The 17,580-nt window shown below is 47.0% G+C and overlaps 2 protein-coding genes across 6 annotated transcripts; both read right to left on the bottom strand.

Moving 5' to 3' along the window:
- Positions 1-229: 229 nt before the first annotated feature.
- Positions 230-1,342, bottom strand: LOC109733325 (uncharacterized). The gene is made up of 2 exons (XM_020292518.3): positions 1,046-1,342; positions 230-933 (listed from the first exon to the last, which is right to left on the bottom strand). The coding sequence occupies exons 1-2, from the start codon at positions 1,155-1,157 to the stop codon at positions 404-406; spliced, it is 642 nt and encodes a 213-aa protein (XP_020148107.1). The 5' UTR covers positions 1,158-1,342; the 3' UTR covers positions 230-403.
- Positions 1,343-1,574: 232 nt separating this feature from the next.
- On the bottom strand, positions 1,575-17,165 carry LOC109733324 (soluble starch synthase 2-1, chloroplastic/amyloplastic). 5 transcript variants are annotated; one of them, XM_020292514.4, is made up of 10 exons: positions 16,809-17,163; positions 16,313-16,546; positions 14,903-15,181; positions 14,695-14,815; positions 7,899-7,963; positions 4,381-4,458; positions 4,184-4,303; positions 3,999-4,043; positions 3,633-3,806; positions 1,575-3,101 (listed from the first exon to the last, which is right to left on the bottom strand). In XM_020292514.4, the coding sequence occupies exons 1-10, from the start codon at positions 16,989-16,991 to the stop codon at positions 2,145-2,147; spliced, it is 2,256 nt and encodes a 751-aa protein (XP_020148103.1). In that variant the 5' UTR covers positions 16,992-17,163; the 3' UTR covers positions 1,575-2,144. The 5 variants fall into 5 exon arrangements, with proteins under 5 accessions (XP_020148103.1, XP_073366799.1, XP_020148104.1 ...); XM_073510698.1 differs by having other exon boundaries at positions 4,193-4,303; XM_020292515.4 differs by having other exon boundaries at positions 14,903-15,172.
- Between the last annotated feature and the right edge of the window lie 415 nt (positions 17,166-17,580).

The following is a 17,580-nucleotide window of genomic DNA, read 5'->3' as shown; positions in this document are numbered from 1 at the left end:
TTTATGTTTGGAATATTGTATTGTGGTGCAGGATTTGATTTATACTAGAGCAGAGGATTTGTTGTAGGCGTGCTTATATTTATGTTTCGAATATTCTCAGTAGAGCAGATGATTTGATTTATACTAGAGCAGAGGATTTATACGAGAGAGAGAGAGAGAGAGAGAGAGAGAGAGAGAGAGAGAGAGAGAGAGAGAGAATGAAATAAAAGTTGTACATGTTGGTACCAGATTAACGAAGCCGTCATGATTCATGAATCTTAAGCAGCTGTAGTTTAGGTTTAGGATACAATTGAGTCAACCCGAGCATCGCTTAGCACTATCGCACTTGCACAACGTTTTGGCGCCAAATCGTTTAGGCTCATCGCTCATCTGACGTCGAGTAGTCAACACCCCTTGCCTCGGCTCATGGGCCGAAGCTGTACCTGACGTAGATGCCAAGGCTAAACAGGACGAGCACCGCGCCAACCACGGTGGTCACAAGCTTTCTCCGTTCAGGGAGGTAGCTGTATCCGCGGCCTGACGCCGTCGCCGGCGACTCCACTCCCCGGACGCCGTCGGCAGGGGTACCTTGTCCTTGATCAAGGCGGCCACTATCTTTCACCTCGTCGGCCCCGCGCTCCTCCGCCGGCTGTTTCTGCACGTTCTCATCTTCCTTATCTCCTGCTCGAACGCCGGAAGCATCAGCCTTGGCCGCCGGGGGCACCTGCTTGCCGGAGACGTCGCCGACCGCGGCGGTCCTTAGCCCGGGCATGGTGACCCGCACGACGCCGCCCTCGAACCTCGCGTGGATGCCCTTGAGGTCGCAGCCGCCGGGCACGCCGAACTCCAGGCGGAAGCGGCTCCAGCGGTTGCCCGCGACGGCGCGCTCGCCGCGCACAACCACTAGCCCGTGGCTGCGGACCAGCTGCACCCTGATGTGCTCCTTCTTGTACCCTGCAACCGGCACCTCATAACTAAATCAACACAAGCTGATCCCGGCATATACAACTCATGCGATGCGGCCCAAGAACTCAGCAAAGAAGAGGTACGGGGGTGCGGTGCGTGCCTGCGGCGGTGAGATCGACGGAGAGGGTGTGGGTCGCCGGCTCGGTGACCATGTTGTGCGGCGGCACGAAGTCCTCGTACGCGCGGCCGGCGATGGCAGCGGTGGCGGCCATGACTGATTTCTCTTGAATAACTTGTTGCGTCGCTGAGAAATGTAGCTGGCGAGTATGCACTACTTGGTTGCAGAGGCTACGTGCCTACGCCTACATTTATATGGTTGCACACGTGAGCTGCCGTGTCCTGGAGGCGGGGGAGGAAGAAACCCTTTCACAGAAGAGAAGGAACTTGTCAGGTGAAGCACTCTGGTGGTGGTGATACCTTGTATCCTGTTCTGGACCACTTCTTCTCCGGCATCGCATCTCCCACGGGCTTGCCAACACGCACCATCGCTCCATGTGCCGATTGGACGGACATCCCTCGACTGAAACATGCATGTCCCGGGACGCAAGCCACCGGCTGACCCTGACCCTGACCCTGATCGGCATTATTACAGACTCAAGCATGGTATAAAGCAGACCAACGGGAAGGGGTGAATAAACGAAAAACTAATATAGCACTACGTACTAATTACATGGAACGCTCAAAGCCAGGTAACCTCATGCTACAACTGTCTATCTACATGACTTTGCTCTAAGAAATGACCAACCCAGCAGCAAACTCCTAGACGGGATGTACAGCCCAGCTATCAATCAATCAAATAAACCAAGCAATGATTCCCGAGCTAGCTGGTAGGTACTCTACTGAGCTAAATACTAGTGAGCTAAATAAAGCATGTAACTGAGCTCATCCTGTGGGAACAGAGGCTGCTTCAGAAATGCACCATGTTTGCAATTCCTTCAAAAGGGAGGATGTTTGTCCGCTGTCCGCTGAATCTTCTATGTGCCGCTTAAACCTCCTCCAAAGAAACACCTCTTCAGCAGCTTTCGCCTAGGAAGTAGGCTAACAGTTGCATTGCTGAGAATGACTTGGGCTCTGACAGGAAAGATTTCGTCTTCCAGTTTCAACCAACATGCTCTACTTAGGACACTGGGCAAACACACAAGAGTGTCTTCCAGTCTGTGAATGACAACCATCAGTAGGCTCGTGGATCCATTCCCCAGTCACCACTGATACTTGGCAGCAACAAGAACCTCCTCATAGCGTTTAGCAGCAGTGTCCCAGCTCAGGTCCTGCATCATCCCTCTCCTCCGGAGTCCCTCCCAGCTAGACTTGTAGTTCCTGTACGTGTTCAGGCAGTGCCCCAGCGCATCGATCATCCTGTTTGCTTCCGCATTTTCAAAAGTCCAACCAAGCCCAACCTCCTCATATGGATTGTAGTGCTGGACAGTGTCTCGAAGGCCACCCACCGCATGCACCACGGGCACGGTCCCATACATCATTGCATAGAGCTGGTTCAACCCGCAAGGCTCGAACCTTGACGGCATCAACAGTATATCAGCTCCTGCGGTCATACGATGAGCCAACCTGACAGAGAAACCAACCCACCCCCTAACTCTGTCGTAGTGCTGGCTTTCAAGCCTCCTCAATGTGTCTTCGAGGTCTTGCCTCCCGGTACCCAGCAGTATTACCTGTACATCTTGACCAGCTATCCATGGCATTGCTTCTGCTATCAGGTCTACGCCTTTTTGATTGTCTAGCCGTCCGATGAAAGCAATCACAGGAACATCCCCACGAACCGGGAGACCAAGTTCTTTCTGCAATGCCGCTTTACACTGTGCTTTACCTGTTTCAACAGTTTCCAGAGAATAGTTGCTGTATCCATCCAATTTCAGGTGGACATCACACCTAGGATTCCAATCAGTGGTATCGATACCATTTACAATGCCTTGGAATTTCCAATCACTTTCATTAATGATCCCATGAAGGCCCCAACCACCTTCAGGCGTTTTGAGCTCCCATGCATAACCATGGCTAACAGTAAGTAAACGGTCCGCAGCTTTAATTCCAGCAGCAAATATGTTTAGATGATCACCTCCAAATGGGTCGTGATGTTTGAAAAGGTCCATGTAGTTACTGGGCAAATCCAGGTAACTGAAATCATCCAAGGGGCCACGGCCCTGGAACAGAAATTAAAGTTAACTCATCTTGATGGGTCATATGTTTGATAGAGAACAATTGTTACACCAAAGCAACAAACAGACTAGGATTACAAATTTACATTATAGAACTACCCAAGGCTGGAAACAGAAGAAATTATAATGACAACATAAGCTAACTGATACTGTTGTTGTCATCTGTAACTGTGGCTGTAAAGAACTACTTATATGAAGACAATGTACACTAACTGATATGTTGTGCTCTCCAGTAAAAGACGTCTTTTCTGGATCCTTGTGAGGATAGGATGTACATGTTTTGCTATATGAGTGACTATTTTTTAAATTTCTCCATTATTGAATAACTATGTATATATTGTTTGTGAATTTGCAAAATTAAAGCTCGTAACAGCATTCCAGAAACCATGCCCATCTTGATGACATCCACGGAATGCTCATTTCCATGTAAAATCCACGGAATACATAGCAAAAGTGTGGGACAAATACTGAAATACATATCAGATAAAAGGTGAGATTAAGGGGAAGAAACGTTACCTGATGTGCTATATTGTGTATCACAAGGACAGAGCGGGCATATATCATGAAACCATTGTCACGATAATAAGCCTTCAAATAAACAGGCAGTAATGCAGTGTGCCAGTCATTTGCAATGAATACAAGATTTCCATCACCGTAGCAAAAACCACCACATGGAACACACCATGGAGCCTAGATCAAGGTCATTACGTTTTCTATTAGCATATTGAGGAAGAAAGATGCCAATCATAGAAAAAGCAGAGCAAAACAATGTTAATGTACATGTTAAGTGTTTGTGTACTTATTTCCAAGAAATAAATGTACATGTTCTTATGGATTGTCCGTGCCTGGAGAGAGAAATGGCTTAGTCGCAAGAGAATTTACCTCTACAGCTGCTTTGCACAATAAGATCATTCGTTTCAAGATATCCTGCAGAAAAAAATTGGCCTACTCGTCTCAATAATAAGCAACCCCAAAAGGCAAAGAGAAGAAGACAACTGGCTGCTACAACATAAATATCATCTCAGCTTTTGCAAATATGCAATTTAGTATAGTAAGCAGAATATTACATTACTTACTGTTCGGTCTCCACCATAAATTTCACTCTCAACATTGTGGAAGATAGGATTGTCGATAAACACAAAATCCACGCCATCTATGTATGCATGATGATATTTTACCTCCATATCCTGTACAAAGAACGTGTTTTCAAAAGGAACTATTATTATCACAAGATAAAGCTATTACGAACAAGAGGGGAAAGCACCTGCCCTGCGACCTGGTACCTCTTTGGTTCTCCTATTTGGTGAGGTCCTTCATAGTTCCCATACATTGGTACTATCGCCTGTAAATGTATACATGTAAACAAGTTACCAAAGGTGCAACTGAAAGGTAGTCTATTTAGCATTCAAGTACTTCCACCCCGCGATCAAGCGGCTCAGCCGTCGAATGTGACTTGCGAGACGGTACCAACCCGTAGCAGGGCCTTTCCCCACATCCTTTGGTCACCGTATCCTGGCTGTGTCGTGTCACTGTGGTCCTGTCCTGCGTCTCCTTGGTGGGTGGTCGACTGTGCCAACGGGGCTGCCCGGCGGAGCATCCAGCGGGGATCAACAGGTGGCCCAGATCTGTGTGGCCACTGCTCCATCAGATCTGGCCGGCGTCTTGCCCCCATGCTGCCGGGCACCTCTTCGGCCTGACAGCCGCAGGCAGCAAGCTGAAGGTGGCAGGCAGCAGCGGGCCAGTTGGTGGTGCTGCAGGTAACTCCCCTGCCCTTAAGAGTGATCGTGTACTAATCCCTTCTCTACGACGGTGGACAACTTCAGCAAGCTGCTTTCTCTGCCCTGACCCACTCACCTGCTCCCTCCCCGATGGACATGGTGGCGTTGGTGGTCTTTTGTGGTTGGCGATCAAGAGCCAGGGTGAAATCCTTGCCCAGCCACAGCCATTGGTGATGATGGCTAGCGAAACTGAGCGGCGACGGCGGCGCCACAGCGTCGTTCTCCTTGGAGGCGCCGTTATGGTAGCCCGTGGAGCCCTCCAATGTGGCGGCATGAGACAAGAGCCCTCTTGTAACAAGATGCATCTTCTTTTCTGGAAGCTCATCTCCTAAGAACCTTCTGGTTAAGCGTGCTTGGCTGAGAGCAATATGGGGATGGATGACCGACTCGGAAGTTTCCCGGGGCGCGCACGAGTGAGGACAAAATGTGTCGGCAAGACTCGTGTTGGTCTGTGGGGGTAATCCTGAGCCTAATGATAGCCGGGAGTAATGACTACCAGCCCAAGGGTGGTGTTACAAAATGGTATCAGAGACAACCCTTGTGGTTACACAGGCGTGTGTGGGTTAGGGGCGCGGGCATGTGGAGCATGGCGCGTGTGGGCCCCTCAAGGCGCACGACATGGCACAGTACCGGCACCGAACGCATGGGCGTGTTGGTGCAGAGCAACCCATGGACATCACCATGGACCCTACACCAACACCCCAAGTGCCAAGTGGACCGATGACTAGAGCACGCGCACGTGCCATTGAAACTGAGGTGAACTCGCTCCTCTTTGAACTACCTTTACATTCATATGAGACATGGCTACTACCTCAACCGGAGACCCTATGTACCAAGGACGCGACCATGGAGAAGCAAGGGAACAAGGCCAAGCCATCGCTGAAGAGGAGCAAGAAAAAGAAGAGAATGCTGCCCCTGCTTTGCAGCCGGACGACCGGATTGCTACCCCAATGTCCGGGCTAAACCCGGACGAAAGGATCACCTGGATAGCTGTCCGGCCTCAGCCCGGACGACTGGCTTGGCATCAGAAGCCTCGGCCGTCAACCCGGACGTCCGGCACCTGGAGCGTGCCCTTCACCCAGCCAGCCCGGCCTCGCACCTGCTTCAGCGCCCGGATGTCCGGCTTGCACCCCAGACAGTCCGGTTTGCACCCCAGACAGTCCGTCCTGAGCCCGGACATCCGGCCCCTGCCTGCGTGCAGGCTGGCCCAAGAGACCTTGTATCCATCTCATGTCCAATGAAATGGTTTCCACGCATGTCCAAGAAAAAGAGTATTAACATACTTCAAATGTAATTGACAGGACGGTAGTTTATAAGGGGATCGAGACGCTCAGAAAATGTAAAATTAGGTGGTGTTTGGTTGAAAGGTCTTTATTTCATATCATGCTTGCTTACTGTGAAGGGATACATGACCAATTGTTTGGTTATGTTACCCCATAACCACAATAAATGTATTAGGAATAAACCCCCGTGCACACAAAGAGGGATGTATTCCAATTACATTACCCTATTTGAGTTAATTCCTTACCTGCTACCCACTGTTGGTTTACATGATCTCTTTTCAGTGCAACTGAAACAGCCACTCTGTACTGACTCGGCATTTAGGCCATCTAAGCTGCAGTACATTTTGACACATGCCAACAAGTTGTGTTGTGCAGCTTGCTAGTGCTTCAAGCTAATCCATGCCTCAGGGGGGAAGGGTATAGTATACAAGTGATGCTAGATGTGCCATAATTATTTGAATACATCATTCTTTTTGTTAAGAGTTAATTCCAAGCTAATGCATGCCTCAGGGGGGAAGGGTATAGTGTACAAGTGATGCTAGATGTGCCATAATTATTTGAATACATCATTCTTTTTGTTAAGAGTTAATTCCATTTTTTACGCCTAAGTTTGATATTTTTGACAGAATTTACCCCGTTTAAGATTAAAATCTTCCATTTTACTCCATTTAACCATGCTGCTGCTAGTGTTTAACCCTTTAAAAAAATTGAGTTCTGACAAGTCGAACTCATATATCACTAAATATGTGGCATGCCATATACTCCCTCTGTAAACAAATATAAGACGTTTAGCCTTGTCTCGCCGACCACAAACTGAACATGGCCGCCTGCTGCGGCCCATGTGCCCTGCGTCGGCACGGCATGGCCCCCGCACACAGTACAGAGTAAGGCGCCCCCAACCACCGCCCCGGCTTCTTCCCGCTACCACTGTCGTCAACTAGAGCAGCGCATCGCTGGACTGAACTGAGGCCGGCCAGCCCTCCATTGTCATCAACCCGCATGTCGCATGTCGCGTACATCTTCGTGTGTGTTCCGTGAGTTTCCCGGCGACAAATCAATCAGCTAGCATTGCCTAGCCAGTCTTGCTACGTACTTGAGCCAGCCTCTAGGGAGACTCGGTCAAGTTTCTGGGCACATGCTTTGCCTTGTGTACTTGCATACGGCCGGAAAGTACTTGTGAGCTGCGTAAACACACATAGCCCAACGATAGGGAGGAAGGCGACCAGGATAGCGACGATGCGGTGACCTATATTATATATATCATCTTCGTGGCACGCCATATAAATAATGATATGTATGTGAATTGTGAAAGCGCTAGAAGATAAGGGTAAAAACTGGCAGGAGTTTGGTTAAATGGAATAATTTCTCTTAAATGGGGTAAAATCTGTCACAAACCTGAAACTTAGGGGTAAAATATGGAATTTACTCTTATGTTAATGACTCATTTTACATTGAAGACCAAATCAAATGATTGCCACAACTGATTACTCATGAAATATTTATTCATTCAAGTTTAACTAGGCACAAACATCATGATACCTAGGTCATTCGGCGACATAATTTTTGAATTTTAGGTCATCTACTGGATTAATATGCTACTTCATGAACATTAAGCAGCATCTGCTTATCTTCCATGTTGACTTGCGGCATTTACCAACTGTTAGCAGCTTAGTTGAGTCTCTATTTACAATATCATCATAAGACGGCTTATAGAAACATACCATGACACGATGACCTCTCTTTGACAAAGCCTTCGGCAAAGCTCCGGCAACATCCCCAAGTCCACCTGCAGGAGATTAAAAACATGGTCACAGCTCCCTTACCAAGCCATTAGAAACGAAAATTAGCAGTGTCTTCAGGTTTGAAATCATGTGCAGCGATGTATACTTATTACTCCGTCCGTCTCATAATGTAAGATGTCACTACAACCAATACACTCATATATTGGTTGTAATAACATCTTATATTATGGGACGGATGGAGTATATTATAGAGCAATGAAATTTGTGCTCACTCTTCTGATTACCAAACTGATTTTCAGCTTAATGATAACATCTGCACAGATTTCGTACTACCTCCAAAAAATAGAAACAAAACAATGTGTACTAACAATTAGCAGAAGCTAGACCCTTTTTTTTGCAAAGAAAGCCCTTTAAGATATTTATGTTAAAACCTCATAAGCCTTTACAGAGTCGGTTTCAGTGAAGTAGAGAAACATGGACAGTTATAGATTTCAACAGAAGGCATGGATGGACCATCTAACTTGTTAAATACTTCTGAATTTATCTTGTAGGAGAAGTAAGCATGCATAGGAGCTCAAGAGATGAATCGGGAACTTATGGCTCAGGATGGGTGCCAAACTCAAGAATGAGGCACCACTTGGGAGTATGGTATCATTTGATGAAGCTTCTTTAACTTTTTTTTGGAGGGGGTGGAAGGGGCTATCAAATAACTGAAAAATCCTCTTTAGAATGACAACAACAAACTTGCCATATATGGAAAATGTTCTGCATAATTAACTTATTGCACAGCTTAGCCCACCCAGGCAGAGCTCAAACTCAACTAACGGGTAATAAATAGGTACATCATTAGATGGAAAACTGAAATGTAGTTCTACTTAAGTGCAAGCAACGTGGGCATGTGATGTTATTGGTTTAGGAGTTGATTTCAATCGGACATGTTGGATGCTTTTCTGATGCGCCAGGTACAGCATTGTAACGCCCCGGATCCGATGCGCCAGGTGTCTGCCAGTTATTCGTCGTTGTTGCCATGTCGTTTGCTTGCGTGTTGCATTTTTGTCATCATCTGCATTTCATCTGCATGCTTTTCAAAACTTGCATCCGGTCCTTTTCCCCGTTGTCCGTTTCGCGATCCGACACTCTCGCCGCGCCCGTCGCCCCTCTCAGACCTTGTTTTGTGAGCGGGAGAAAAACGTTCTCGGAATGGGCCGAGATTTGCCGAGTGGCCTTGGTATAGCACCGACAGACCGCCCGTCAAATTTCGTTTCATTTGGAGGTCGTTTGATGCCCCAATGGTTAACCGCGTAGCCCGAAACCCCTTCTCTTTGCAGCCCAGCACCCCTCCAAATCAGCCCACTAATCTAGCACATCTAACTCCCCTCCATGCTCTCGGTCGTTCGATCACGATCGTGTAGGCGAAAACCGCACCTCTTTTGGACTCTCCTAGCTCCCTCTACCTATATATATGTCCCTCTCCCCCGAAATCTCGGATGAAAACACCCCTAACCCTAGCCTTCTTCCTCCTCCCGCCGCCGGATGTGTCCGCCCCCGCCGACGGACATGTCCGCCGCCTCCCTCAGCCACTCACAACGCGCCACGTCGCCTCTCGGGCTTCCCCGCCGCCGTGGCCCGCCGAGCCCGTAGCGGGCCCGCGCAGGCCCATCCGTCCGCGCCGCCAGCCCGGGGCCGTGCCCGCGCCCCGCGCCGCCGCCTAGCACCCCGCCGCCGGTGCACTGCCGCCCGACCCCGCCGGCGCGCCTCTCGACCTCGCCGGGCCTCGTCTCCCGCCGGTGCCGCCCTCCTCCGCCGCCCGACCGCACCCTCGCCGCCGTCCACTCCGCCTCCCCACCGTCCCGTGCGCCGCTCCGCCGCCATCCTTCCTCGCCGGCGCCGCCTCTCGACTTCGCCGGCCGCAGCTCCGCCGCCCCGCGCCGGTCCCCTCCGGTCCGGATCCGGTGGGATCCGGCCGGATCTCGCGCCGCCCGGTCGTCCCCGACCTCCCCGGCAACCTCCCGCGCCCTCCTCCGTCCTCTCCGGCGATCACCGGAGCCGTAGGGTCGCCGGAGCCGGTGTTGACCCGGATCGGGATGAGATCCACCAGCCCCGGCAACCAAACAATCTCCCGCGCCCCGGATCCCTTCGTCCCGCTCCGTCCCGTCCCGCTTTTCGCGAGGGTAATATTCTGCTAAGTCCCCGTAATTTTGCATCCTGATGCCATGTTCATCGTGCCGTAACTTTTCGCTCGTTTCTCCGTTTGGTGCATATGATATATCAAAATGTTCGTCATGAGATGCTCTTCATTTTGTTCCATTGTGCCATGCTTGTTTGAGATCATCTTGATGCCCTAATCATCGTTGCAAGAGTGCTATATGATGTTAACTGCTGTCTGTTTACAGAACTTGCTGATTTGTCTTTTTCATTGCATTTTGTGTGTGCATCCTATGAGCATGAGCTTTACATGAGTTTTGTACTACATCATGCCATCTTTACAGTGGTGCTTGTCTTGCATTTTTGTGATCTATGTGATGACTAGCACAAGCATGCAAAGTAGCCTCCGTGATGTTGCTGATTTCTGTGACTTAGTGATTTCTGCTAAGTCTGAGTCTGTTATGTTGTGATGCCATGTAAACCTGCTGCCATCATGAGTTCTATGCATAATCTGGAGATGTTCACTAAGGGTGTTTTGTTATACTTGTTATGCTCTATCCATCCATGCCTTGTTTGCATTTATGGCATGTTGTAGCTTGTTGTTATCTTGTTCTACTTTTGCTATAAAATATTCCTGGCAAATTGTTTACATGTTAATCAATTTTGCCATGTTTGTTACTAGTGTTCCATGTACCCTATGACTATGCTATTGCCATGCTTAGCTTCATATTTATGCCATCTTACTTTTGGTTACCTTGCCATGCCATGTTATGCTCTGTGGTGAGTGGTTCAAGCTCACCGACATGCGTACTTATCGTTATTTCTGCCATGCTCTGTTTTTCTTCTAAGTCTGAATCTGTTATGGAACTTGCTATGTTTACATGGGTGCCATCATATCTTCTGTGCCTTTTTGGCTCGTGATCAGTAAGGGACTTTTGTTCTATGCAATTAGTAGATTCATGACATGCCTTTGTTTGCTATGATATATTCCTGTAGCATGTTGTTTGATAGCTCTAAACTTTGCAACCTGATGTTATTTCTGCCATGTGCAGTGATTTCTGCTAAGTCTGTGAATCTGTTATTATTTGCAATCTTGCCATGTCCTTTTGAGCATGTTCTAGTGATTTTTGGAGATAGCTCAGTGTTCATGTTTTGTCATGCTTTACCTGTACATCATGTCCATGCCTTTTGTTTTCATGTTGAGTTGCTGTAGCATATTGTTTTGATGCTTGCTAGATGCCTAGTTGCTGTTTTGGACAGTTTGTTGTTATATCTTGTTTGGAGTGTGTGTTACACCGTTGCTCCGTTTTGAGCATGCTCTATATCAAACTTGCTTAGTTTTGCATGTAGTTTCATATTACCTTGTTGCATCCTTGTTTTGAGAGTCTTTGCTTGATTTTGAATGCATTTTGCATCAATGTCATGGTTAACTTGTTTTGCTCATATCTTCTAGGCCGTAGCTCCGAATCTAATGAACTTTATATGTAACTTGACTAGAATTTCGTGTAGATCATCTTGGTGCATTTTAACTTGCTGTTTAACAACTTGAACATAAGGTTTATTCAGATCTGGACCAATTTCGAAATTTGTATATGAGGACTTACCGGAATTGTTATATGTTGTTTCCGGCCTCATTTAAACTTGCTTTGATGTGTTGATCTTGTATACATCATCTCTTGCCATGTGTAGCTTCATGTAGCCTTGTCATGCATCATACTTGATTGAGCATCATGCCTTGTTCATGTGTGGTGTGTTTACCATGTTCTGTGCTTCTTCTCGATAGTTCCCGTGTCGTTGCGATCGTGAGGATTCGTTCGTCTTCGTGGCTTCATCTTCTTCATGGACTCGTTCTTCTTCCTAGCGGGATTTCAGGCAAGATGACCGTCACCTTGGATCTCATTACTATCATTGCTATGCTAGTTGCTTCGTTCTATCGCTTTGCTGCGCCACCTATCACTTGCTCTTCAAGCCTCCCAAATTGCCATGAACCTCTAACATTTGTCACCCTTCCTAGCAAACCATTGTTTGGCTATGTTACCGCTTTGCTCAGCCCCTCTTATAGCGTTGCTAGTTGCAGGTGAAGATGAAGATTGCTCCATGTTGGATTATGTTTATGTTGGGATATCACAATATCTCTTATTTAATTAATGCATCTATATACTTGGTAAAGGGTGGAAGGCTCGGCCTTATGCCTGGTGTTTTGTTCCACTCTTGCCGCCCTAGTTTCCGTCATACCGGTGTTATGTTCCTTGATATTGTGTCCCTTACGCGGTTGGGTGATTTATGGGACCCCCTTGACAGTTCGCTTTGAATAAAACTCCTCCAGCAAGGCCCAACCTTGGTTTTACATTTGCCTCACCTATTTCTTTTCCCTAGGGAGTCACTCTCCCGAGGGTCATCTTATTTTACCCCCCCCCCCCCCCCCCCGCGGGCCAGTGCTCCTCGGAGTGTTGGTCCAAACTAGAGCCACTTGCAGCACCACCTCGGGGAAACTTGAGGGCTGGTTTTAGTTGTACGTAGTGTTCATCCGGTGTGTCCTGAGAATGAGGTACGTGCGACTCCTATCGGGATTGTCGACACATCGGGCGGCTTTGCTGGTCTTGTTTTACCATTGTCGAAATGTCTTGTAACCGGGATTCCGAGACTGATCGGGTCTTCCCGGAAGAAGGAATATCCTTCGTTGACCGTGAGAGCTTATAATGGGCTAAGTTGGGACACCCCTGCAGGGTATAAACTTTCGAGAGCCGTGCCCGTGGTTATGTGGCAGATGGGAATTTGTTAATATCCGGTTGTAGAGAACTTGACACTTGACCTTAATTAAAACGCATCAACCGCGTGTGTAGCCGTGATGGTCTCTTCTCGGCGGAGCCCGGGAAGTGAACACGGTTCCTGGGTTATGTTTGACGTAAGTAGGAGCTCAGGATCACTTCTTGATCATTGCTAGTTTCACGACCGTTCCATTGTTTCTCTTCTCGCTCTCATTTACGTATGTTAGCCACCATACTTGCTTAGTCGCTGCTGCACCTCACCACTTTACCCCTTCCTTACCCATTAAAGCTTTGCTAGTCTTGATACCCATGGTAATGGGATTGCTGAGTCCTCGTGGCTCACAGTTTACTACAACACCAATTGCAAGTACAGGCTTTGCAATGATCATGACGCAAGAGCGATGTTTACTTATTTTGGACTTCTTCTTCTGTTTCTTCTTCGATCAGGGGATAGGTTCCAGGTCGGCAGCCTGGGCTAGCAGGGTGGATGTAGTTGGTGTTTCATCCGTAGTCGGATGTTGATCATGGGTATGATGTATTGATGTATCCTTGCGGCATTTGTAAGCCTTGTATGTATTCCCAACTATTATGTAATGTTGATGTAATGATATCCACCTTGCAAAAGCGTTTCAATATGCGGGTCTATCCTTGGTGGGACCTTCGAGTTCCTTTAGGATAGGGTCGCATATTGGGCGTGACAACATGCATGCTCCTTTTACCAAGAGGAAAAGACTATACAGATATAAGGATCTGCTGGGCATCCAAGTCGATCACATCCAAACAAAATCCGCCGTGCCTTGCTTTCTGTGAACACCTACTCAATGACTGAGAAACTTAGTTCTTTTCGTGTCCGACTCGACTATGAGGACAGTGCAGCCAATGCTTCGGGCAACAGCCTGACAGGAACAAATATCTAATTCGTCTAGTTATGAAGGAAAAAGTTTTGCAGAAATCGTGACTCTTCTAAACACTACTCCCTCCGTTCCAAAATAGATGACCCAACTTTGTACTAATTTTGTATTAAAGTTAGTACAAAGTTGAGTCATCTATTTAGGAACGGAGGGAGTACATGATGATAAATAAATTCATTCCTATGGTTAAATCCATGTCCTAATGCTTGGTGTACTAAGCGGGGAGTACCTACAACCTACTAGCGCAATTTTTTCTAAGATGACAGAGCCAGCCAGAAAGTAGCCAAGCTTGCTTCCAATTTTGTAGATTAGACGACAAACTGTAGGTAAGGCCCTGACAAGAATAAAAGATTCTATAGTGATCCATTCGAATAGGTCTCAGGTGATGCTGCTCCGATGGCAAAACATTATCAAGACTACAGCAGCCATTAAATAGTGGCAATGAGTCAACGGCCCCTTTTCCGCTATGATGTGCTATTTAAAATAGTAGTAGGCCAGTAGCTAGTAGGTGTGGGGGTGTGCGTGTGCGTGTGTGTGTTCTTCTTGTTCCTTCAGGTATCACTGCAGTTGTCTTGATGAGCAATAGGATAACTTAGTATGCATGCACACATACCCTCCGTGTTTCTCCTATTCTTCCTCAATTATAGCTGTTACCAGTAACTACAGATGAGAACACACATATAACTTGAATAGGTAACACTCGTGGAAATATTAAGGTGAGAAACTAGAGGATAAAATATATAACCTCCCATATGTAAACCAGAACATTTTGCACAAAAAAGGAAATTATACACCCCTGAGAAATACTTAATTGGCGCCGGGAATATAACCAAAAGAGAATTATGTTCGGGCCACATTCTCCAGTTCTCCATCCTAGAGGTGCTAAGTTTGAATCTGGAATTTTACAAATAGAAAAGCTTGAAAAATGAAGATTTATTAAATCGTTCTTGCCTGTTTTCGACCAAGGAGCACATTCTGCAGCTACCAATATGATATTCATAACATCTACAGCGGCCGAAGAAGATGAATTGTCATTTATTTCCTCAGTAACTGAGTGTCCCTTTTCATAATCCTGCTCCATACCATTAACAGATTGTGGTTCATATACGTTAGGAGCAGCACTAGAGAAAGTTTTGTACAGATAGTGAACATAGCTGACCTTGCTATATGATCCATTAACATCAGCGTTGGAAAGTTTGCCTTCTAAACTTCCATAGTATTCATGCTGGCCACTAATAGATTCTCCATGAGTTGAACGAATTTCGGATTTCTGTGAACGCCTGTCAAGGTACATCTGAAGATCATAGCCAATCTCTTCGCCCTCTGAAACTGCATCCGAGCGTGAAAAGGGACTACCACTGAATGGCTCTTGCCCATTATGAATGGAGCTGGCCTCAATAATAGAGATGAGCTTCTTCTTTTCTGGTATCTGAATAAGCTGGCAGTGTATTACAATTCAATCCATGATGATTCCACAAATTATAAATTACACCATGGATGAATGAGCTCCACATAGTATGGTTTTAATTCAAGTAGATAAACAGTAAGACATACATAATGTAATGTGAATTCCATACGTTCATGCCCACATAAATGTAAGAGCACTAATAATTCCAGAAATGGGCTAATGATGAGCATGGATAGTTAAAAAGTACACTGCAAGGTTATTCACAAAGATATTGTGCATTCCAATCTGTAACCAATATGCATTCAGACACGTTTCCGATTCCAGCAAGTGTTAAATTGACACCTTGCGCAGTAGATTCTGCGCAACTTCTGAAAAAGTAAGGTTGGCGGGTTTGCTACTTTTCCAAAACCAACATTAGCTGGTTTGGCACTTCATATAGTCGGTCTTATTCCAGGTTTTCAGAATACATGAATTCCATGGCATTTCCCTCATATTTAATTTTAGGATCATCCTTTCTTATTTCCTTCTAAAGGTGGTGGTGCAAATTATTCATTGGTAACACAGACCCTGTTAGGCTGTTACCACCAGCTACCCCTGACAACCATGTTCCTCAGAATTGTAACCATTCCAGTTGTGCACAAACTATTGCTTAGAATGCACATGTTGTTCGGTCTAGCATTCGAAATTCAGGCTAAAAAGAGTTACTAGTTCAACTTCCGGGAGGCATGGCGGACGACAAGAGTATGCCATTTTGACTAAAAGAGTTATTAGTTCAACTTGGAGGTCTAGCATTTTTCAGTGTAATTGAGGAGCTTAATGGGTGATCCACGGACTAAAAGTAAGACATAGTTTAGGAAGTTCATATCCACATTTATCATTTTAACAGAAGTGATCCCGTATATGTACCTAAAAGACATTTATGTATGAAGGAAGGTCATGCGATGTGATAATGCTATGTCCTTAACAAAATTCACTAGGCAGTTTGGTCTCACTAACTGTTGTAACCATGCCATGAGCTGGATTAGAGCTTCAGACAGAAATGTTGGGTAACAATATTTTTCAAAAAATGAATAGTAGTAACATTTTTTAAAAGTGACCCACCAGATGAGAGCATGAAGAAGAAATGCATTTGATTCGAGAAACGAGACATGCAAAGGATACCTGATCAAGTAGATCTCTGTGCATCGCCAGCACCTCTCTGCTCTTACGGATGGTGGCGCGGAGGGCCTCATTGGAAACACGGACTCCGTTGTCGTCGTGGTCGACACCCTCGCCAACTTGATTCACAGCATCGTCATGTGCCCCAGCGGCGCATAAACCCTTTGTCGGCCCCCTTTTAGTCCAACCCCTGGGCACCGCCGGCCACCCATAGACACCATTGCCGCAAAACCTCAACTACGAAGCACGCGGTGAACAGGACAGGAAATCAGCACCCCCACAGGAAAATAGCAAGAGATATGAATGAAGTCCACAAAGGAAAAACTGCGATGCGGCACCGATCGCGTCAATCTTGAACACAGTGAACAGCTAGGGTTGACCCGAGTCGTAAATCGGCTGTCCAAGTAGACGGAGAGCAACAAGATGACTAAGAAGCTCTGGTGACGCGTTTCAAGCGAATAGGAGGAGGAGGAGGAGGAGGAGGAGAAGCGATGCTCACGGGTCGGGCGGCCGCTGGGGTCGCTGGACGGCGGCGGGGGACTCGAACAGACGGGCGCTGGAGTCGGCCGTGGCAGCGCCAGGAGGAGGAGGGGGAGGCCGCGGCGGTAGGACGGGGAGAAGCGCCGTGGCGAAGCAGAGCCGCGGGGGGCGGGGCGAAGAAAGAGGAGGAGGTGGCCGCCATTGGAAGACTCCTTCCACTGGAAGGCTCCCACTCACTGCCAGCGTGCTGCTGCTCGGTGCTGATCCGAATTTCCGGGTGTGAGGTGAGGGGGAAGACTGGAGAAGAAGGCGGTGGGGTCGGAGGTTTCTCTGGTTCACTGGCTACTACTCGTGTTTGGACTCACTTTGGACTTTGGAGTTGGGTTTTGTTCCCCTTAGATTTGGGTCTTTCTCCTGGCATTCGCAGCTGCTGAGGAGGGGGTGTTTATTTTCACAGACTTTTTGAGGTAGGAACTAAAAAAAAGTCTCTCTTAAAAACTTTTTAACCAAACACAAAAAGATGTTTTTTGAGACTAAATGAAGAAGATTCTTAAGGAGAGTCTTTTTTGGACTTTTTAGGATTTTTTCAACAATGCCCTTCCTTGCACCCATTGCCCCGCCGCCCCATGGTGTTGTTTGCTTATTATTTTTCTGTATACTAGGGATAACATGGTCATTTAATAACCTCTAGGGAGGGACTAGGAACTTTTTAGTCCCTGGAAACAAACAGGGGGACTTTTTAGGGACTAGGGACTTTTTAGTTGGGACTAGAAAAAGTTGTCGGACTTATG

Source organism: Aegilops tauschii, chromosome 1 (assembly GCF_002575655.3).
Source record: "Aegilops tauschii subsp. strangulata cultivar AL8/78 chromosome 1, Aet v6.0, whole genome shotgun sequence".
Lineage (NCBI taxonomy): Eukaryota > Viridiplantae > Streptophyta > Magnoliopsida > Poales > Poaceae > Aegilops > Aegilops tauschii.
This window is presented reverse-complemented; position numbering and strand designations above follow the sequence as displayed.

Coding starts and splice junctions, on each gene's coding strand:
- LOC109733324 (XM_020292513.4), bottom strand. CDS start 16,991: ATGGCGGCCACCTCCTCCTCTTTCTTCGCCCCGCCCCCCGCGGCTCTG. Junction 15,173..16,312: donor ACAGAGATCTACTTGATCAG/GTATCCTTTGCA, acceptor CAGCTTATTCAG/ATACCAGAAAAGAAGAAGCT. Junction 3,807..3,998: donor TGTGCAAAGCAGCTGTAGAG/GTAAATTCTCTT, acceptor ACCTTGATCTAG/GCTCCATGGTGTGTTCCATG.
- LOC109733325 (XM_020292518.3), bottom strand. CDS start 1,157: ATGGCCGCCACCGCTGCCATCGCCGGCCGCGCGTACGAGGACTTCGTG. Junction 934..1,045: donor CGTCGATCTCACCGCCGCAG/GCACGCACCGCA, acceptor TGCCGGTTGCAG/GGTACAAGAAGGAGCACATC.